Raw genomic sequence first — 22,725 nt, forward strand, 5'->3', positions numbered from 1 at the left:
GGTTTTTTAAAAACTTTGAATGGAAAACTTGCTTACAGCACTAGTTTTTTGACATAAATTGTAAAAAGAGGCTCAAACTAAGTGATCAAGAATAAGGTCAATTTAAACAGCAGGTGTAGCAAAATTTGCATTTTGTTTCCCCAAATTACCATAGTCTGTTCCCCCCCACACACACACACACACACACAATCCCACCCACAACAAACATTTTACTCACTCCCACTTTATGGCAGCAGGTTCTGCAGGACCCATGGGATCCCATTCTCACTGCAGGGCTCTACGTTGGTCCCTGTTTATCCTTCTTGATGCTGACGCTGACGATTTTCTGTGTTTATTCCAATAGCATCTGCAATGTACAAGGCCCTTTAGATCAGAACATGGAGAGGACACCGACTCTGTCCAACCAAGATGTGCTCAGAGCAGGGCCACAGGGGAAAGGTACAAATGTCTTGCCTCACTTCTCTGCTCCCCTGATCAATGGGACTGTGCCTGACGTAAGCCAGAGCAGTCTCAGTGTTACTCTAACTCGCAGCTGCCTCCTGTAGACCCCTGCGTATCGCTTGTGTATAGCATGCTCCCAACATACCCTGTATGCCAAAGGCTGTGAGTGGGGTTGGTGTACAAAGCAATATCACAAATACAACTACGCTGTTGAAGCTGTGAAGGCTACAAGTCCTGCTGCCAGCTCTGACATCCTCCTGCACTTCACGCAGTTGCTCTCAGTCCCCATTAGGTCCTTTCCCTCTTGTATTTCAGTGAGCAAAGCACAATGGGCACATCATCATCACAAGCAGCTGCTGTCATTAGCAGCAAGGAAGCAAGAGTAGTAACTCAGCCCAGCACCCTTTCACCTGAGGATGGAGGTACTTGCTGCCCTGTATCTCCAAGGCCCCAGCCTGCCTCCCTGCACACTGAACCCATATATCAAGCACTCCCCTCCCTACTCCATCAGAGATCTGCAATTAGCAACCAGAGTTCCAAACAGCTCAGCTGAACTGGGCAAAGAAGGGGTGAGGAATAGAGGGCTGGGCATGGGAGAGAGGAAGAGAGACAGTAAGAAGTGGATAAAATGAAAGTGTAAATGAGGGAAATGAGAAACAGCATAAACAAGAATGAGTTTGTGGGGAGGACCACAACTGCAGGGGAAGGTGTATGTGAGAAGGTAAATGTGAACATAAGGACTTCCCTGAATTCTTTCCTGAAGACAAGGAGCTGCAACGGAGCCTCTCCACAATAGTTACTGCAGCCTCAGGACTCTAGTAGTATCTGCTACACTTTGCACCCTTTTCCCTGGTGGAGAATGGCCTGTGCATCTGCTCCTATCCCTCTGCAACCTGGGGCTCAGGAGCTGGGCCTCACAGGTGCAAGAACTGAGGATCAGTTGCAACAAAGTAGGCATTGTGTCATCTATAAAGATGGTGCTTGCTTCAAGAAATGTATTGAAATGTAAGTAGCCCCAAAAATTTACTTCCTAAAACTAGGCTTGACACTAGTCAAGAGAGGCCTAGTAAAAGTAAAGTAAAACAATAAAAAGGTATTTTAAAAATAAGTTAGGGCATAACCCTAGATCATGTTGTAAATATGTTTTGGTCCTAACTGGTTTTTACAAATGTTTTAAATAAAATGTTAATGTTTTGAAAAACACTATCTATACTGATAGTTATTAGCTCAGTGTTTATGCAGATGTTAATTAAGAAAATACTTAATGTTAAATAGACAATAAAAAATTACAAAATCTTTCATTATGGTAATGGAAATATAAAAATGGTAAAAGGTAATGTTAATTAATTAAGAGGTGTTATTATAATTGATTAGGAAAAAAGGAGCATGTTGATTTTAGATTGGTGCACCCATCCACTATCAAGGTACTGTTAGAAAACAAATTATACCCATTCTTCCCATCCAGGGATTAATCACCCCTGTATGCATCATTTCATCTTAAAATGTAAGTATGATATGCAGTGGATACCTATATTAATTATTTTACTTAAATGAAGTCTTTAATTTGATCTCTCATTGTGATATTTACTGTCCTCCACTAAATTAAATAGTTTGTAATTGCTCTGTAGGCTTGAACCATAAAGAATTCAAGTTGGTTGTATTCCTTATCTTTAAAGTACTAATTGGGACTACATAAATCAAAGGTTACAACAGGGGGGTGAATTCTGAAACGTCTCCTTCCACCACCCAAGTGGAACTGCACACAATTTTGCCGTGTCTGCAGCCCTTCCCTAATCTAGAGCTGACATGACAGACAGCCACACTAGCTCCACATACATTCAGCAAAGGTTACCAACTGTCAGTAAATGTAAGGCCTATCAGTTAAAACTGAACAGCGAAAATTGCCTGCCAGAGTCAAGACTGTCTAAAAAAAATGTATCCATAAGTATAAATGGCAAGATACTCTAGGACAGTGGTTCTCAACCAGGGGTATGTACATAGAGGTCTTCTGGGAGGTACTCGACTCATTTAGATCAGTGTTTCTCAACCTGAGGGTTGTGACTCCCAAGGGGGTCATGGGATGGGTTTAGGCCTGATGTTAGGGGGGTGGGGCAAGCAGGGCAATTGCCTGGGGCTTAATGCCACAAGGGGCTCCGCAAAGCTAAATTACATGCTTCAGCCTCAGGCTGTGGGTCTCTGGCTTCAGACAAGGCTCAGAAATGAGTAACAGGCTCAAGTATCACCCTGAATTGTAAGTACAATCGATTTATTTTATAGTGATATGGTAAAAATGAGAAAGCAAGCAATTTTCAGTAAGAGTGTGCTGTGATACTTTTGTATTTTTGTGTCTGATTTTATAAGCAAGTAGTTTTTAAGTGATGTGAAACCTAGGATACAGAAGACAAATCAGACTCCAGAAAGGGATATAGTAGTCTGGAAAGGTTGAGAACTACTGCTCTAGGTCAATGGTCCCTGAACTCTGGGGTGTGGCCCCTTAGGGGAGCATGGAGGAATGTTCGGGGGATACACAGTGGGGACTGGCTCCACCCCAAACCCCCGGGGGGTGGAGGGAGAGCACCACCCAGCCCCACTTTGCCCCCAGCTGCACGTCCACTCTTCCCCCAGCCCAGTTCCAGCCACAGTTCTGCTCTGCCCCCAACCCCAGATCTGGCCTCACCCTAGCTCTGCCCTCATTCCCTCTCTGCTCCACCTCTAGCTGCAGCTCCTCCCCCCATCCACAGTTTTCCCCCCAGCTCCACCTTCAGCCTGGGCTGCTCTGCTGAGTAATGTAGTAGTGCAGTAATGGAGGGGGCCTGGACAGATTCCATTACTGGTAAGTGTGTGTTTGTGAGGGAGATGACAGGAAAAGTTTGGGTACCACTGCTCTAGGAAATATTTTCCTATTATTGTGACATCAGTCTCCTTCTCCTTTTGCAGCAGTGAATTTAATACAGAGAGAGAGGTATCAAAAGTAGTCAAAAGCTGCATTTTCTATTTTTGTTATTCTTTTCTCTTCCCTATTGTGTGCATGTTGTTTTGTCTTCTGTGAAATGGGATTGGATTTAGAAACAATAATGACAATGATGACTAGGATAATGTGATGGGGGTATTCATCCCATGCTTGCCCAGAAAGGGTTAATGAAAACTAAGATGGGGGCTAATTAACCCAACAAGCCACAGCTGAGGGGAATTAGGTGGCCAAGTAATCCTCTGACTGAGTGAGGGAGCCCAGCTGAGGAGGAACACAGCTAGGTTGGGGCTATAAAGGCAGGGAATTGGCAGCAGAAGGTAGAGTAGTTTGCAGTCACACCCTGGGTGAAGGGTAGACCACAGTTACTCCCTGGAAGGATGGAGTTGGGAGACTGACAAACCCAAAGAGGGGGGAAGGTAGGAGAAGACTCTAGTGGAAAGCAGCAAAGAATAGGAATGCAGGTCTTATCTGCTGACTAGAGGGTCCCTGAACTGGAACCTGGAGTGGAGAATGGGCCTAGGTTCCCCTACCAGCCACTGTAGACATGACACGGACCAGGCAAAGAACAGTGGACTGCCTGGGATAACTTGTTCTGGAAAGATTTTGATTACCCCCTGTAAGGGAGAACCACATAGCGTCTTGGCTGGAAGGAAGAGTCACAAAGAGGAGGATGCAGTTCCTGGAGTGAGATTGGTCCTCATAGTGAGAGGATGATAGGAGAGATGCTACCAGAGGAGGGCCCAGTGCTTGGCCAGAGCTAATCCCTGGCGTGACCTGGAAGAAGTGGCACCTGTGGTGAGTGAACCCTGTGAAAGGAGGCCACTTATGCATTCCTGGAATATGGGACATTCTCATACTTCTAGAAATGGTGTGGGGTTGCTCCCATCAGTGACTTTGCCCCCAGTGGTGGGACCTTGCACACATGGTGTGAGTAAAGTGCCACATGGGGGTGCCATTTTACAGTGTGTGCCATCCTGCCCTTGCTGGCATGACCTCACATGCATAGTGTGTGTGAGGTCATGCTGGAGGATGGGGGTGTGTGTGGAACTGCATGCTCTTCAAAATGACGTCCCCTGTCCGGTACTGGAGATAACCACATCTGTGCCCCTTCTCTTACCCCTCATCTCACTTTGTGTCTTTTCAGACTATAGGGCATAGACTTTGCCTTCCTATAAGTCAGTGCAGAGCCTAGCATAGTTTGGACGCTACTGGAAAAGAAATAATGAAAGGCAGATACGCATCCCAAGGCAGTAACAAGAGGGCACGGTAGGGAGGAGAGAGGCTTCCAGCTGTGTCGCAGACAAGGCAGATGGAAAGAGAGAGGGGTTGAACCCTCAGAAGGGAACTGAAAGAGAGACACATGCTTCATGAAGAAGATGGAGGAATGACAAGCAATGTCTCACCAAATGCTGTAAGGGAGTGTGGGCTGATGGTACCCCCTCAATCACACCAGCTGAAAGTGGCAGGCCACTTGGCTCCCCCCAGAAAACTACAAAAGGTATGAGAAGCCAAGGTCTGTTGGGAGGAATGATTGTTCTGGAAAGGTCACAGAGCCTGGGGAGAGAGGGCAGGGGGGCTCTGCAGCTTTGCAAAACCTTCTGAACTTGAGGCTGCGTATCCAAACCACTCGCAGATCCTAAACTTCTGGGGAATCCCCTCACTGATTCGATATGTGTTTTTTTTGCAATGTTTACTGTGGGGGTTTCCATGCTCTTATTTGTGTTCAAGAATTTTTGCCCCCCCCCAGCTATTTAATTGTACTCTCCAATCAAGAAAGTTCTGGGCCAGAGATGGGAGGAGGTGAATTGGCTAGCTCTGAGAATGGGAGTGAGAACGGGGAGGGGTGAATGGAATCAGGAATGGGTGTGACTCACAGAAGCCATCTCTCAAAGGAGACTTGAGAGAGCACACAGGTCAGCTCAGCAGAATGTGATGTCTTCAGAACTTTTGAGCAAAGGGTGAATTACAGGGACTTTTTTCTGAAGGCAAAAATTACACGATGTTCTTCTCAGGTCTTAGAAAAGGTCAACATGATAATACAGTTTCGAGGACCAGTCACGCCCACTGGTGATTTTCGAAAATCACCAAGTAAAGGTTCCCATGGGAATCTCAAACACAGAAGGCTGAAGTGTTTTTGCTGGGTACTGATTCTGAGATTTGAGTTTGTTTCTGACTTTTCAAAACCCAGAACCAAATCTTGTTTTCTGATTCCAAATTCACAGCCCTTTCCCTGAGAAACTGTCAGACTTTATTGGAACCAAACATAATCACCATGTCCAAATAAAATACTAACATAAGGGTTTTGATTAAAAAGACTTGAGAAATATAGTGTTTTCAAAGCTTTAAGGCCCTAAACAAATTAAGATTGGATTTTGCTAGCAAAGGCTGTGCCTATGATTATCACTTGCAGAGTTCCAGTGTGGTTTCTGTGAATATACTGGTCCACTTCTACTCCAGAGAATCTTGCTAGAACTGTGATGAAATCAGACTGCAAACTTGATAATGTGATTTCAGCCACCATGGAAAGAACACAGTTCACCAAGGACCAAATTACTCCCAGTCCAGTGATTTCACTGAAGTTACTTCAGGGATGGATTAGACCCCATATCTTTTTAAAGAAAAATGGAGAGTCAAGTTCACTGCTGGCATGAATGGGTGTGTAATTCCATTGACTCTATTTACCAGTAGCAAATTTGTCCCTAACTACCTAATATGTAAAAAGAGCTACCTGACAACCTTTAGTTTTTACTTAAGTATCGCTCATATAGGGTTAAATTTTGCCCTCTGTTATACTAGTGTCAGTGGATTTCTTCCAAATTTGCAATAATTGAGAACAGAATATGGCCCTGTATCACTCCCTTAATTTTTAGAGACTATTCTTCAGGCTCTTGAAAAGATTTCAGTTGCCTCTTAAATATTTTCTGTTCTTCTATGGAAATATAAATATTTTGCTCTATTTAGAGATTTTCTACAATAACTCAGTTTCAGATTAACCTTTAATGAGTATTAAGAAACACAGTTACTTTGATTTCTTTTTAAACTAAAACTCCTAACTGAAAAGTGTTTTTCCTGCTTTAACACTATTTTATTGAAAATCCTCTCTAACCCTTTCCTTGCTGTGTAACCTAACAAGTGCTTTCTGGACATCTCTCAAACTTCTTTCCTCTCTTATGCAAAAATAAGCCAGTATCTAAGTACAGTGACTTTAATTTATCTGACTCATTAAGGAAAACTACATTTAATAAAGAAAATGAGAAATTAAAAAAAAAAAATCTATACCTCAAATGGGCACTTGGCGGCAGCAGCAGAGTTAGAATAGGAAAGGAATGGTCATACTTCATAATGTATCACTGAGTTGAATTTTGGATTCTGTACACTAATATTTCAAGGGTTGGGTTGTGTTTATTATTTTAACCCCCCCCCAAAAAAAAAGATTTAAAGAAATAGTTGCTGGTAAAGGACATTTTTAATGAGAAGGAGCAGTCTGGCCTAGTGGTGTTAGCATAGGCTTAGCAGCTGGGACTCCGGAGTCACAATTCTATCTGACACCAACTCTCTTTGAACTTGGGGAGTTTGAGGCTCTGCCCTGTTCACTCCATCCTCCCTCCCTCTGTCGCTTGCTCTCGCTCACTCGCTCATTTTCACTAGGCTGAAGATGGTCCCTTTTCAACCAGGTGTTCCAGTTGAAAACTGAACACCTGACAAACCTACTTTACTTTCTCCTGCTTTGGTTCCCCCCATGTTAAATGGGAATAGTAGTACTCTTCATCAATCTCATATTGGAGTTGTGAATTGTAAATGTTTGTAAAAGGCTTTGAAGATGAAAAGTGCTGTAACAGGGCTAAATACTATTAATGAACATGTTCTTAAACTTAACCAGTTCCAAAGATGAAAGTAATCTCTATTTCAGAGGAATTAATAAGCTATCTCATGAAAGATGTTGTGTGCCCCCCTCCATTTTCCATTCCTTTAGCGTGTCTGCTTCTGGTAGTGTAATTGTTTTTAAAACAACACTGTGAGTGACATGCAATCTATGTGTGATGTTGCCGTAAACTACAATTTATGTCCCATGATTACCAATGCAAAAAGAGTGTAATTTAAAAACAAAGACAAGAGGGAAGCCATCTCAATTTTTTTTATTGACTAATAATAATATGATATTGTGTTAGCCATGCAATCAGAACAATGTGTATCTCATAGCATTATGAAACTAGTTCCAGTTGTGAAAAATAAATAATAAATATTAAAGCAGCTAGAATCTCCTGAGAACCCAGCTGGAACCCATGAAGACTCAGAGGTAGAATGGGAAGGAAGAAGAGAGGAGGATGCAGAAGAGTCCAGCCATTAGTTCTTGAGATTCTTCAAGCCAGTGGCCAGACAAATTGCAATAGGAGGGCACCACTAATGATCCAGGGCAAATTCTCTGTTCTTACTCAGGCAAATGCTCATGAAAGTCAAGAGGAGGCTGTTTGGGCAAAGACTGAGTAACAACTGAGTAAGGATCTCAGGATTTGGCTTCTGTGAATAAATTGCTTCAGGTAAGATTGCACTATGTTTGTCTTACCAGGAAAGTTTGCTCAAGGCAGGTTTTCAATGAGACAGTGTTGAAAACACCTGAGCCTGATCTACACTTGTATTTATACTGTTGCTAGCACCAGTGTAGCTGTGTCTGAATAATTATCTAATTGATCTGTAAATACCTTGTCATAAACAGATAAGTAAGAGTTAATAGAACAGAAGTACTTATCTCTTTTGCCTGTAAAATGTTAACAAGATCAGTGAGCCTGGCTGTCACCTGACCAGAGGACTAATCAGGGGACAGGATACTTTCAAATCTTGAGGAAAGAAAGTTTTTGTATGTGCTGTTAGTGTTTGGTGGTTGTTCTCTCTGGGTTCTGAGAGTGACCAGATGTGCAACCAGGTTTCTCTCCAATCTCTCTGATACAGGCTCTTATGTACTCAGAATAGTAAGTACTAGGTAGATAAGGCGAGTTAGGCTCGTTTGTTTTCTTTATTTGCAAATGTGTATTTGGCTGGAAGGAGTTCAAATTTGTATTTTGCTGAAAGGATTTTAATTTGTACTTGTATACTTAGGCTGGGAGGGTATTCCCAGTGTCTATGGCTGAAAGACCCTGTAACATATTCCATCTTAAATTTACAAAGATAATTTTTACTGTTTCTTTCTTTAATTAAAAGCTTTTCTTGTTTAACAACCTGATTGTTTGTTTTTTTTATTCTGGTGAGACCCCAGGGGACTGGGTCTGGAGCCACCAGGGAATTGGTGGGGAGAAAGGAGGGAAGGGGGAGAGAGAAGGAGAGGGGAAGGTGAATTTTCTCTCTGTTTTAAGAGTCAACGAGTTTGAATCACAGTGATCTTCCAGGGTAACCCAGGGAAGGGAATTCTGGGAGAGGCAGCGGTGAGGGAAAGGGTTTACTTTCCTTGTGTTAAGATCCAGAGGGACTGGGTCTTGGGGGTCCCCGGGCAAGGTTTTAGGGGGGACCGGAGTGTACCAGGCACTGGCATTCCTGGTTGGTGGCAACGCTACAAGTACTAAGCTGGTAATTGAGCTTAGAGGAATTCATGCTGGTACCCCATCTTTTGGACGCTAAGGTTCAGAGTGGGGAATTATACCATGACATACCTAATCAGGGTGGGATTCTAAAAATCAAGTCTTATGCCAGAAGTCTCAGCAAATGAAATGTTCTACAAGCCCCACAGAGAAGCATTGGGCAGCAACTTCTGGTTAAATGCGTTTTTCCAACCACTTTCACTGTCTCGGAGCTTTATGCTTAGCTTCATCTCCCAAACTCTATTTTGTGTGGATCACTAAATGCAAGTAACCTGCCTATTGATCTCACCAGCTAGAGGACTTAAGCCCAGATTCAAAACCAAGGGAAATCTCCATATTTCCTCTTCCACATTTCATTCAAGGACCTATTTGACTTTCTCTGTAGACACATGCCTGAGAAACAAATTCCACAAGCCTATTGGGGGAAGATTGGGTGGAGAAGAGGTCTATCTCCTAATCCATATTTTGCAGGGCTCCTTTCATGGCAGCAGAGGCACAGGCACAGGGGAGGAAGCATGGTCTTAGCGAGCTTCTGTATTTGAAGAAGGCACGTAAAAAGAGGAGCCCTGGCACAATCACGAAAGGGCACGTTATGCAAGTGAAAACACAAAATGATAAAAAAAAAATTATGGGAGTTAGTAGCCTAAATACCTTTTAGAAATCTGGCCCTTTGGGCCTTTTTAATCATTCTCCAATTCCACACTCATACAATAAATCTATCAACCTCCCCTTTCTTCTAAAAAAAAAAAAACAAAACAAAACAATGCCAGCTCGACCAATTAGGACTCCAGCTTTTGCCACTCTTGTGCCTCATCCTTGGACTGTATTGGAGTTCTCTCTGCCTACCTCTCTTGGGTTTTTATGTAGTGCCTGTCACCATGGTATCTAAGGACTGTGGTATCTACAATAAATCCAATTTCAGTTGTAAGCTCCTCAGGGCAAGGGCTTATCCAAAGTATGTACTTTGTAAAGTGCTGTGCTCATCTATGAAATTTTATCAATAATAAAAAGTTACACATAATTTAGAGGACCAAAACATGAGCTCATGTAGTTTATGTGGGGGGAAATGTTCATGCTATGCTGATGTCTTATTCGAAGGAGGTGTAAAGGGTCACCCAGAGCATGCATTGGAGAGGGCAGAATAGAATCTGAAATCCCTCTCAATCAAAACAGAGCAGATGCAGGACTCCTGTGGCTGAAAACCCAAAGTTGTGCTTGCATCTCTATGATTTGAGATGCTGGAAATTCCAGCTGGTGCAAGAACATGCAGACAAGTGTGGGTTCATTGGCCCCAGCACTGTGGAAATTGCAAATTTCTGAGCGCTATGTATTGTTTGTAATTTGTGTCGGTACAGAGGCAGGGTCTTGAGAGCAGACTGAGGCTTTCTCTTTATGCATGCATGTCTATATCTGTCTGTATGCACAAAGTTCAACATCAGATGAAGGACAGTTTTGGGGGGGGAATTGAATCTACCCTGTTTCCAATGGAACCTGCCACTCAGATGGAGCCTCTCATCCAGCTTCCCCTCCCGCCCCGCTTTTAGTGCAAGTTTCTTCTTGCATACTTTTTCCCCACTACCCATCACTGAAGCACTTGCTTGCATATAAGCAACTGTCCACCCATCTCCCTCTCTCCCAACAGTTCCCATTTCACCATCTCCCATGCCAGTGATGGGGGACAGGTGCTCCTCACTACAGCTCGGAGGTACATGGAAGCATTTGAGATCCTAGGGATCCTGATAAGGATAAAATCCCAGGACTTTAGCCAAAACCCCACTGCTCAGAGCTCTTTCTGCCTCAGTTGCTGTTTCTCAGGCTCCTGCCTCCTCTACCTTTGCTTCACAATGTGGCTTTTCCCTTCTCCCCCCAGTTTCTGGCAGTGCAGGTGACTTGGATCAGGTATGCAACCGCTTGCTGGTGCTATGGCTGATGACTTGCTCTGTCAAGCCCTGGTAGGAGGTAGATTTCAGGAACCTGGGATAGGAATCCTTCTCCATCAAAGTGCGGGTTTTCGCCTGTGCAGCATCGAAACAAGTAGTAGTTGCCGCTGTCAGGTTCTTCCGGGTTATTTCTCTGGTTTCATGGTCAATATTCACCTGTGAGGAAGGAGAGGTCACACAATATTCTTTTGGTGTGGGAACATTATCATATGCAGAGGGAAATGATTTCCCTTCCTAAATAAAGTGGGGGCATGACTGTAAATGTTATGTATGGTCTTCTGGGAAATCACATGCTGTGCCTTCCATATAAGAAAGCACTTGCGGTGTGGGAACTATTTTTCCCATTGTATGAGCAGAGAAAGCACATTATTGTCACAAACTTATGTTAAATAAGTGAAACAGTTCTCAATTCCACACCCATACCATAAAATGCAAAGCTAGAAATAATTCTGACCTCTTTAGGTGCTTCGTTTTGAACAAACTCCTTAAAGATCCTGTGAGCCTTGGATGACAGTTTAGTTTTTGACCGGGACTTTTTAAACTCCTCACAAGCCAGCCAAAACTCAAGGTTCTCTTCACTGAACTCTGTCTTCAGGAAGGCATGGAATGTAGCCACCCCATCTGTGAAGAACAAGGAAAATTAGATTTAGGGATGGAAGAAGGGGAAAAGGAAGCAGCTTTGGGAGATGAGGAATGCTGCCAGGTTTTAAAATACATCTTGCTTATTGAGTAATTTAGCATTATTGAAAAGTCTCTCTTGGAGTTCAGACCATGACATAATAAGATTCTACTTCACCCTGGAGAGATTCCACCGTTCTCAGATTGTTTATTGGCCTCTGGGTTCCAATAAACCACTTTCCCACAGACAGGCATGGAACAGGGCATATCCTGTGTCTCCAGCATGTTCTACATGTCTGACCTTCTATAATTGTTCTCCAAAGTCTATTCCCTGGGGCTTTGGAACAGATTTCTGTAGATCTGTCTATCTAGGTATTTATATGCCCTCCATCAGTATCTGAGCACATCTGAGTGGTGACTTTCTCCTTCTTCTTGGCTCAGTTGTACAGGGAACAAGTCACAAGCCGTGCAGAAGCACATATGCTCCATGTTCAAGAGAGTCTATGATGTCACATCTCCAAATGTCACCCCTTTTAGTTAACAAGTACAAAGTTTGGGTTGTGCTGAAACAAGGAGCACATCAGTAGAGAAGGGCCTCTCCTCTGTGGAGTCATTTCTGTCGTGTCAGTAACATTTTCAGTCCACTTTAGTTTGAAGATTTGTCATTTCTAATGTCACTTATTTAACTCCTGGGGACTGCGACCACGTAGGAAGGAGATAACCCTCCCCTGATTCCAAAGTGTATCCCTGGAAAGTACTTACATGTGTGTTTGTGTATGAAAGAGATTTTCTTACTGGGACTCTAGTGCATAGCACAGCCAGTACTTCTGCAAGTACAGACAGTCTTGATGGCAGGACGGATATACTCAGGCCTGGTCTACACTACGCGTTTAAACCGATTTTAGCAGCGTTAAACCGATTTAATGCCCACCCGTCCATACTACGAGGCCCTTTATATCGATATAAAGGGCTCTTTTTATATCGATTTCTGTACTCCTCCCCGACGAGAGTAGCAGCGCTAAAATCGGTATTACTATATCGGATTAGGGTTAGTGTGGCCGCAAATCAATGGTATTGGCCTCCGGGCAGTATCCCATAGTGCACCACTGTGACCGCTCTGGACAGCAATCAGAACTCTGCTGCACTGGCCAGGTAGACAGGAAAAGCCCCGTGAACTTTTGAATTGCATTTCCTGTTTGCCCAGCGTGGAGCTCTGATCAGCACCGGTGGCGATGCAGTCCCAAATCCAAAAAGAGCTCCAGCACGGACCGTACGGGAGATACTGGATCTGATCGCTGTATGGGGAGACAAATCTGTTCTATCAGAGCTCCGTTACAGAAGATGGAAATGCCAAAGCATTTGAAAAAAATCTCCAGGCTACACAGTGCTACGTGACAAGCGTAACGGAAAGCCAAAGAATCAAATGGACGCTCATGGAGGGAGGGGGTACTGAGGACTCCAGCTATCCCACAGTCCCCAGCAGTCTCTGAAAAGTATTTGCATTCTTGGCTGAGCTCCCAATGTCTGTAGGTTCAAACACATTGTCTGGCATGGTTCAGGGTATAGCTCGTCAATTTACTCCCTCCCCCCCCACGTGAAAGAAAAGGGAAAAAAATCATTTCTTGACTTTTTTAATGTCACCCTATGTGTACTGAATGCTGCTGGTAGACGCGATGCTGCGGCAGTAAAGAGTAGTATCCGCTCCTCTTCCCTCCCCAGTGGCAGACGGTACAATGTGCTTGATAGCTGCTGAGTGCTCCTGGCTGGTCTCAGGTGAGGCCGGCTGGGGGCACCTGGGTAAAAATAGGAATGATTCCCGGTCATTCCCAGTAGATGGTACAGAATGGCTGGTAACCGTCTTCATCATAGCAACTGGGGGCTGAGCTCCATCAGCCTGCTCCCTTTCATGTGTAAATAAAGATTCTATACTGCCTGGACTATCATAGCAGCGGGATGCTGGGCTCCTCTCCCCCACACCGCTTAATGTCCTGCCTGGACTATCATAGCAACTGGAGGTTGCCTCCCCCTCATTTTATCTCATTAACAAGTCACTGTTTCTTATTCCTGCATTCTTTATGACTTCATGACACAAATGGGGGGGGACACTGCCACGGTAGCCCAGGAAGGTTGGGGGAGGAGGGAAGCAACGGGTGGGGTTGTTGCAGGGGCACCCCCCGTGAATGGCATGCAGCTCATCATTTCTGCGGGATCTGACATGGAGTGGCTGTGCTCTCTGGTTCTCTGATACACTGGTTCTCTAGTACACTTGCCCCGTATTCTAGGCAGGACTGACTCTATTTTTAGATACCATAAAGGAGGGATTGACTCAGGGAGTCATTCCCATTTTTGCCTTTGCGCCCACGGCCGACCTCAGCCAGGGGCACCCATGATAGCACAGACGGTACAGAACAACAGATAACCGTCATCTCATTGCCAATTTACAATGGCAGCAGACGGTACAGAATGACTGATAACCATCTCTGCTGTCATGCAAAGGCAAATGAATGCTGCTGTGTAGCGCTGGAGTATTGCCTCTGTCCGCGGCATCCAGTATACATACGGTGACTGTAAAAAAAAAAAAAGCTGAACGGGCTCCAGAGTTGCTATGCTATGGTGTCTGCCAGGGCAATCCAGGGAAAAAGGGCGAGAAATGATTGTCTGCCGTTGCTTTCCCGGAGGAAGGAATGACTGATGACATTTACCTAGAACCACCTGCGACAATGATTTTTGCCCCATCAGGCACTGGGATCTCAACCCAGAATTCCAAGGGGCGGGGGAGACTGCGGGAACTATGGGATAGCTACGGAATGGCTACCCACAGTGCAACGCTCTGGAATCGACGCTAGCCTCGGACCATGGACACACACCACCAAATTAATGTGCTTAGTGTGGCCGCGTGCACTCAACTTTATACAATGTTTTACAAAACTGGTTTATGTAAAATCGGAATAATCCCGTAATGTAGACGTACCCTCACACAGAATCAGTACTTCTCCACTGCTGAGTGTTTCCTACAATTTTGGAAGGAAGCTGTTGAATTCTCCCTCTCTAAGAAAATTCTGAATAGTACAAGTGGTAGCATTGTCTCTCAACCCCAAAGTTGTTAAACAATATCTATTTTCATGGGTCTCTACTGAATGTGCATTGAAACTGGAATGGGTAATTACCTTAGCCTGCAGGACAATTTACAGTCCAGGTTCCGACAAAGTGATACATCCCACTGACATAACATCAGCATGATAACGTTTATGCCCCAACAACATGGCATTGCATTGTGATGCAACATCTCAGCCAGAAAGAGGACCATGCCTGAAAAATGGCAACCCTACTTGGCCATGCAGCAGTTCTGTTTGGTTTTTACCCAGCTTGTTCAGACAGTTATCTGCTTCACTGTCCTCTTTGCATCAAACAATACTCTCAGGAGGGAGAAGGAAGCAGTTCTTAAAGACCGACCTTTCTTTTATTCTAGTCTGAGAATGGACAAACATTGCCTATTGTGCTGAACTTATGCACACAATTAACCCTTAGTCTCCCCTCCCACTCAGTCTTGGTGTACTTCCCCCTTCATTCTGTCATACAAGAGACTCGTACTCACTTTTACTCTTCAGCAGGTGATCAAAGGACTTCTTCCATTCTAGTGCTTCCTCTGAGGAGTTTCTGGAGAGGAAAAGTTAAGTTAAGTATTAACCTTGTTTTATGGAAACAAACTCTAACAAGTGTTCAATCTAGCCAAATTCTCAGGGATAGAAAAGCTCCATGGCAGAGGCTACTGTGTTAGGGGAAGAGGAGAGGACTGCATCACTCTGTAGAAAACTAAAGTAAGAGACCCAGCAATCTCATTACCTCTGGGGTCTTCTCCGTCCTTTCCCTCTTTCTTTCTCCCTCTCTCTTACACTTCCAGATGACTCGCCAGATCTTAGCTCCATAGTGTAGCTATGGCCAGTTGTTTTTCTAAATAAAGATTCAAAAGAGCCAATTCCAGCTGGTACAAGCTCTGGCAAAGAGTTTCCCTTCAAATAGTGAGGGTTCAGGTTCTAAGGTTGACTACAGTCCACAGATAGAGTCTAGCAGCTGATTGGGGGACTTCAGTAATTGGTTAAGTCCACTCTGGTGTCTAGCCTGAAGCTGGGACACCACACTGTGTCCCAGATGCCACTCACTAGGACTCCTGTTGTCGAGTCTGGTTTTCTCTGGTAGAGCTGGGTAATAAACATTCCCCTCTGAAAATCTGGGGGTGTGGCTTAGTGGGTGGAGAGCTGTGAGTTCTGCTGATGTATTGTGCTTTCTTCCTCATATGGAAAGGGGCATGAACATGATCCAATCCCAGGGCAGTCCTTGGGGACCAATACAACTCTCTCATGATACAGTGCTCTGCTGCCTATGTCTACCCAGTACAGCAGCAGGGGGCCTGGGCTGAGTTGGAAGATGGCAGGCTTGGCTTACCTCAGTTTGGTGCCCTGCTCAGATGTGCTGAAGCTCTCAGCCTCATGTCCCAACTCTGGTTTATGAAGCAGAATCCCTAAACGAGTCTTGAGTAGTTTGGCTCTGAAAGACAGAAGAGGAGCAGATGGGTATGGAATAGATACTAAGAGACAAGGAATGGTCACTAGGAGGCAGAAGCGCATGCTCATCAAACTGAGGGAAGGCCTGTTGCTAGGACAGGCTTGTTAGCGTTATAGCCTTACAGAAAAATGCCTCAGGATGCAGTTAGCTAGTACTCTCTCTGAATCCAGCTTGGATACACAGGGCCAAATTAAACACTGATAGAAACAGGTACAGCTCCATGACTCTAGTGGAATTTCAGCCCCTTATTCCTGTAATTGGTTTAGCCTACTGTTATCTTTAGTATGAGTTATTGTGTGCCTATTTATGAATTAAAACCTTTCTTCGCCAATCCCACCCTTTGCCACCAGAAGCCACTAGAAAACTCTCAGTAACTTCTTGGGAGATTGTTTTCTTGTATACACATATAGAGCCTGTGTGGAGGTGTTTGCCTGGTTAGTATACAGCAGGGGTCAGTAACCTTTCAGAAGTGCTGTGCCGAGTCTTCATTTATTCACTCTAATTTAAGGTTTTGTGTGCCAGTAATACATTTTAACATTTTTAGAAGGTCTCTTTCTGTAAGTCTATAATATAGAACTAAACTATTGTTGTATGTAAAGTAAATAAGGTGTTTTTAAAATGTTTAAGAAGCTTCATTTAAAATTAAATTAAAATGCAAAGCCCCTCGGACCGGTGGCCAGGATCTGGGCAGTGTGAGTGCCACTGAAAATCAGCTTGAGTGCTGCCTTTGGCACACATGCCATAGGTTGCCTACCCCTGGTGTATAGTATAGAGACAGCTGCCTGCCCTGTCTGGCACTTTCATTATCCCTCTGGCTTCCTCTTCACTATGGTGTCTGTTGGTCAATCTCTGCTCTACTCTCCTGATCCTCTTGTCCTAAGTACTTTTCCCTTCTGCTCTGGAGCCTCAGGGAAAATAGCGAAACTGCTCTCTTCTCGACAGCAGTATTGTGACAGCTCAACAGCAGTATTGAGTCCTGCTGTCTCTGCCACACTATGCAGACATCCCCATATCACTGTGTCTCTGCAACACTACAGAGCTATCTCTGTGCCACATGCAGGACCGGCGCCAGGGTTTTTGGCGCCCTAGGCGCAGGGCCGGCTGTAGCCATTTTGCCACCCCAAGCCGGTCCCGCGGCTCCGGTGGACCTGCCGCAGGCATGCCTGCAGATGCTCCACCGGAGCCGCGGGACCAGCAGACCCTCCGCAGGCACGCCTGCAGGAGGTCCACTGGAGCAGCCTGCCGCCCTCCCGAATCCTGGTGCCCTAGGCGACCGCCTAGGTCGCCTAAATGGAAGCGCCGGCCCTGGCCACATGGTCTCTGTGGCAGTACTGGTGCAGCTGCATGCAGTGGCATCTCTGCACCAGCACAGAGACAGCTCCGTGCCACGGCATCTCTGCGACAATTTTGAGACACCTCCCTGCCAGTGCATCTTTGCGACAATACAGAGAGAGCTACCTGCTATACCACCTTCTCCCTAGAGTACCATCCCTAAGAAAGGGTACAGATCAAACGTTATTTATACTACTGCTTATACAAGGTCTCAGAGGACTGTTATAAAAATTATCAATTCAATGCCAAACAAGTACATCTCTGTATCGATATAACACGACCCAATATAACACAAATTCAGATATAACACGATAAAGCAGTGCTCCGGGGGGGCAAGGCTATGCACTCTGGTGGATCAAAGCAAGTTCGATATAATGCTGTTTCACCTATAAGGTGGTAAGATTTTTTGGCTCCTGAGGACAGCGTTATATCAAGGTAGAGGTGTAGCACAAGACTCTGCATCCATATTGTTTATTTTAAATATGCTTTATGCTGTCGGAACGAAGCAAATTCTGCAATTGAAGGGGATAGCAAGACAAACCTCAAGCACTTAAAACGATATAAAAGCAGTACTACCTCTTCATATTGCTTACCCCTACATTCCCCTCCTCCCTGGTACTATATTGCTAAGTTATACTGCTTGAACCACTGTTAGCTATGATTTAAACACAGTGTGTGTCCCAGTTTTACAAATGCAGCATCATTGCCCATGCAAAAGTGGCCATAAGGTCTAGTACTGAATCTAATATTTCTGTATCAACAAGTCCTTTATTTCCCAAAGTTCTAGTATTTTAAAATCTCTTACCTTTCCAAGCAGGTGGAAAGTGCAGTCAAACCCCGGCACATGCTGAGAACTGGGAAAGCAGGAGGGTAGGTAGCTGACAACGGGTTTAGTCCTTGGCACTGGAATGGAAAGCAACAAGCAGCTGCTCTAGTCCTGTGCTGTAGCCTGGAAGCAGGGCCTGGGAGCTGTGCTTTATATCACATGGGAAGTGGGAGGGGTTAGCCACACACAGCTCCAGCCTCTAGCCAACCAAAAGCTCTGACAGGAGTAAGAAAATTTGATAATGGTTTAGGTGGGTTTCCTTTGTGTGTGTTAAGAGAGGGAAGTGGGGGAGTATCAGAGCTGTCCTTGAACAACATAGTCCTAACCTGTTCCCAAATAACAGGAAAAACAGACTATTTTCCACCTATAAACTATACCTCCTATGTAAACATCAGAAGCTGCTAGCATTGTGACTGCCCCTAGACTCTCTGCCGTGAAAGAAGAAGTATATGCTGTTCCAGGTGGCTGGAGAATGGGAATCTTTTATTTTTCTTAAAATAAAACAATCTGTTTAATATACAATATATGAAAAGCAAAGCAGTTATTAGCTAAGTACCACTGTCTGGAGAGCACTTAGTCCTGTCTGCACTACAGATACGAGCATGTTGGGAGAATACCAGGTACAATGTGCTTGTCCTCACTGGAGTTTAAACAATGGGCCAGATTCACTGGTGCATTCAGGCAATTGGTTTACAATCTCCAGAGCAGTGCAAAGCAGCCGGCGCATGTGGGTGAAACTGGTCCAGTGTCTGCCTTGCATAGTCAATGGGGCAAAATGGTGTTTTAACCATGCCTCCAAATCATGCTATCCGTCCAAGCTGTGGCAGAACTCAGAGACAATAGTTAATACAGAGTTTGGCCTCACCTATATTTTGAAACCGTGCAGAAGGACAATCTTAGTTATCGAAACTAGATCCCCCGATATGGGTCAATGTGCAATGTACACTGGATCATAGTTGCAGACTCTGTTTCATTCTGCTCTGCATGTGGTGAAGGGAGAGGGGGAGGCAAGAAGAGGAGAGAAATATAGAGTAAGGGAAAAGATACCATGGTAACAGGCACGATGTAAGAACCTGACTAGGAGAGAACAGAAGAACAGAGAAAATAAAACCAGGGAAAGAGAGAATGGAGCAGGAGATAAAGAGAGAAGAGCTAAAGAGAATAGATTCATAGACTCTAGGACTGGAAGGGACCTCGAGAGGTCATCGAGTCCAGTCCCCTGCCCTCATGGCAGGACCAAATGCTGCCTAGACCATCCCTGATAGACATTTATCTAACTTACTCTTAAATATCTCCAGAGATGGAGATTCCACAACCTCCCTAGGCAGTTTATTCCAGTGTTTAACCCCCCTCATAGTTAGGAACTTTTTCCTAATGTTCAACCTAAACCTCCCTTGCTGCAGTTTAAGCCCATTGCTGCTTGTTCTATTCTTAGTGGCTAAGATGAACAAGTTTTCTCCCGCCTCCTTATGACAGAATGGGGCAAAGAGGTAGAGAAAGGTCAATTTTCTGAAAATTTATCACAGTAGGAAGAAGACTGTACTGCAACCTGATAGTGCCCCCACATTCCCATGATGTTATAACAAGCAGAACGTCACTCCTTCTAAGACCACACCAAGGGCTCCACTGAAACAGCCAAATGCGTAACAGAACAGCTTCTGACAGAGGTGCGGCTATCAAGAATCAGTATCCTGCTGCTGCACTATCTCATATGCCATATTGTACTGCAGTGCTGGAGAGAGAAAGGGAAGCAAGAGAGACCTGCAGACAGAGATCAATGGGAAACAGAGATATAGCAGAGGATAGATGGATGGATAGGATGCAATTGCCATACCAATATTCTGTCTGAAGCAGTGACCAGTATCAAATGCTAGAGGAAGGTGTAAAACCCCTGTGGTGGACAAACGTGACAGACAGACAAGCAGAGTCTAAAGCTCTCTGCTGTGGAAATGCAGTTCTCCCTCTGAGTAACACCAACTCCCTCTATTACTACAGTCACCAGGACGGCTTTTGGACATTAACTCTTTGTGGTTCCCTGTTTTTGTTGCATTCTCTGGGCATCAGAGTTCATAATATCACGGCTCTTACGTTCCTCATCTTTCAATGCAAATCTGTAAGGGTGATTCTAAACCCATTTGCTCCTTCCTTCCTGACACTCAACCAGCCCCATGGCCACTGTGAGCCCATCAACCAGGTTGGATGTTTTTCACAAACACTAACTACCCTCCTCTGCATCTGTCCATGGGCTGCATCTGCCACGACAGCCGTTCACATTAGACTGTCTGAGCTGCAGCGAACTCAGGACAACAGCTCATTTAAGCTGCTTTAGCAGCACCCGTGAAGCACGTTTTTATCTTCCTAGCTATGTCTGTCTGAACAGCAATGGAATATTAGAACTGAAGTAGTATACAGGAAATAATAAATACAATGAAACAATAAGGGGCTAGATTCACTGGTAGCAATGGGTTGCTTAACTGGTCTATTATACTGGGTTTATAGCTGCTTTGGATCACTGGAACAGCCGGAAATATCCAGAGCATACCACTGACTCTTGCCCTTGATATTTGTCATAGACCCTCTACTGTCTTAGACTCCATCCCACAGGGGCACAGTAACCTGGTAAAGATCGGTCACTTACTGAACACTGCATTCAGTCTATTCCAGAGTAGGGCGGTGGCTGTGATGTTTCCTGGGAATACCCAGGGCTATGAGGACCTTGCCACCTCCTGCCTTAATATGAGGTAACTTTGTCTGTGCCTGCCGTGGGTCAGCTTTCTACCTCCACCAGCCAGGGGCTACACAAGCAGTGCTCCCTCTTGGTCTCGCAGGCCCTCCTGTCACAGCAGGTTAGCGATGGACACGTTCCACCCCTCAAGCCCTCTGAGCATCTCCCTGGAGTGTCCAGCCCCTGGTCCACTGGACATTCACTGTTCATAGCCACTGCTTCCAAAGAAACAACACCCTAGCTTAGTAGTCACTCCTGAGAACTTCGCTCTGGCTTAACACCCAGCACTCAGGCATGTTTATGGTGAAATCAAGCATATGTTTATTTAACAATGCACAGAGATTCAAGTAGTATCAAGTAGAAGTATCGGGAACAAATGCTTATATATAAAATAAAATCATAACACACATTCTAGAGCCTAGAACTTAATCAACAAGAAACTCTTATGTCTTGTAGAGTAATACTCACCCCAAATCCTGGCAGTGCTTTACAGCCAGGCTGGCAGTGACCCTCCTTCAATGGGACAAGCACGTTGTCAGTTTCCCTCCTTGGTGAAGGACTCAGTGTGTTTCCTTTTGCATTCTGTGATATACCAGACCAGTCCTTTGTCTTCATTCATAAATGGGATGCCTTCTGCTGTCTGTTTCTCCTGTAGATTTCTTCTGTAGATTTTGCAGTCTCTCAGTTTGTACTCAGCTCAGTAGGCGCCTGGGCATACAATACACAAATGGCCAAACAGGGAGATTGGTATCAGTTATCTCCTGCCTGCAAAGAACATCTCTGAGGTAAGTCATAGTGACCTGCCTTACCTCCAAGACCTTAAGAACCTAAGTATTGATACATAACTCCTTAAATATTACCTGTGCATACATTTCACAATGATTATTACAACCAGTGGGCTTCTGGCTCTCAGTAGAGACCTCACATGCCATCCCTCGTGCCTTCTGCCAGCTGGCACTTAAAGGTGCCTGGAACACACAGGAAAGTTCAAACCTTTCCCTTTAATTCCTAAAAGCACTGGAAATATTCTGAAATAGGATAGGTGTGTAGCACACGTGACAGGGTTAACTCTTTCTAGGTACTTATTGCCATCTCTGTAGTATCTGAGTGCCTCACAAACACTAGTGAATTTATCCTCGCAGCATCTTGGTGAGGTAGGGAAGTAGTGCTACCCTCATGTTACAGACCTGGAACTGAGTCTAGGAGAGTTTAATGCTGGGATTTTTGAAAGAGCCTGAGGTAGAGTGACCTATAGGCGCCTGGGTGTTCTGGAACTGGAACACCCACAGGGAAAAAAATGGTGGGTGCTGAGCACCCACCAGCAGCTCCCCTGTCAGTTCCCTCCCTCCCCCACAGTGCCTCTCTCCCGCCAGCGGTCCCCGCAGATCAGCACCTCCCCACCCTCCCGCTCACTGCGATCAGCTGTTTTGTGGTGCACAGGAGGCTTTGGTGGGGAGAGGGAGGAGCGAGGAGATGGCATGCTCAGGGGAGGGGGCGGAAGTGGGCAGGAAGAGATGGGGTGGGGGTGGAGCAGGGGCAAGAAGAGATGAGGTGTGGGTGGGGCTTGGGGGGAAAAGGGTGGAGTGGGGGCACGACCTGGGGCAGAGCCAGGGGTTGAGCATCCCCCGGCACTTTGGAAAGTCAGCACCTGTGGGGTGACCAGATAGCAAGTGTGAAAAATCAGGACACTTTTCGGGTTGGTGGGGGGAGAGAAGAGTTGCATATATAAGACAAAACCC

The 22,725-nt window shown here is 45.0% G+C and overlaps 1 protein-coding gene across 2 annotated transcripts; it reads right to left on the minus strand.

The window, feature by feature from the left end:
• Nucleotides 1–9,990: 9,990 nt before the first annotated feature.
• On the minus strand, nucleotides 9,991–18,371 carry RGS16 (regulator of G protein signaling 16). 2 transcript variants are annotated; one of them, XM_050960923.1, is made up of 6 exons: nucleotides 18,241–18,371; nucleotides 15,984–16,085; nucleotides 15,384–15,491; nucleotides 15,136–15,197; nucleotides 11,377–11,543; nucleotides 9,991–11,078 (listed from the first exon to the last, which is right to left on the minus strand). In XM_050960923.1, the coding sequence occupies exons 1-6, from the start codon at nucleotides 18,279–18,281 to the stop codon at nucleotides 10,878–10,880; spliced, it is 681 nt and encodes a 226-aa protein (XP_050816880.1). In that variant the 5' UTR covers nucleotides 18,282–18,371; the 3' UTR covers nucleotides 9,991–10,877. The 2 variants fall into 2 exon arrangements, with proteins under 2 accessions (XP_050816880.1, XP_050816881.1); XM_050960924.1 differs by lacking the exon at nucleotides 15,384–15,491.
• Between the last annotated feature and the right edge of the window lie 4,354 nt (nucleotides 18,372–22,725).

Source organism: Gopherus flavomarginatus, chromosome 7 (genome assembly GCF_025201925.1).
Source record: "Gopherus flavomarginatus isolate rGopFla2 chromosome 7, rGopFla2.mat.asm, whole genome shotgun sequence".
NCBI classification, from domain to species: Eukaryota; Metazoa; Chordata; order Testudines; family Testudinidae; genus Gopherus; species Gopherus flavomarginatus.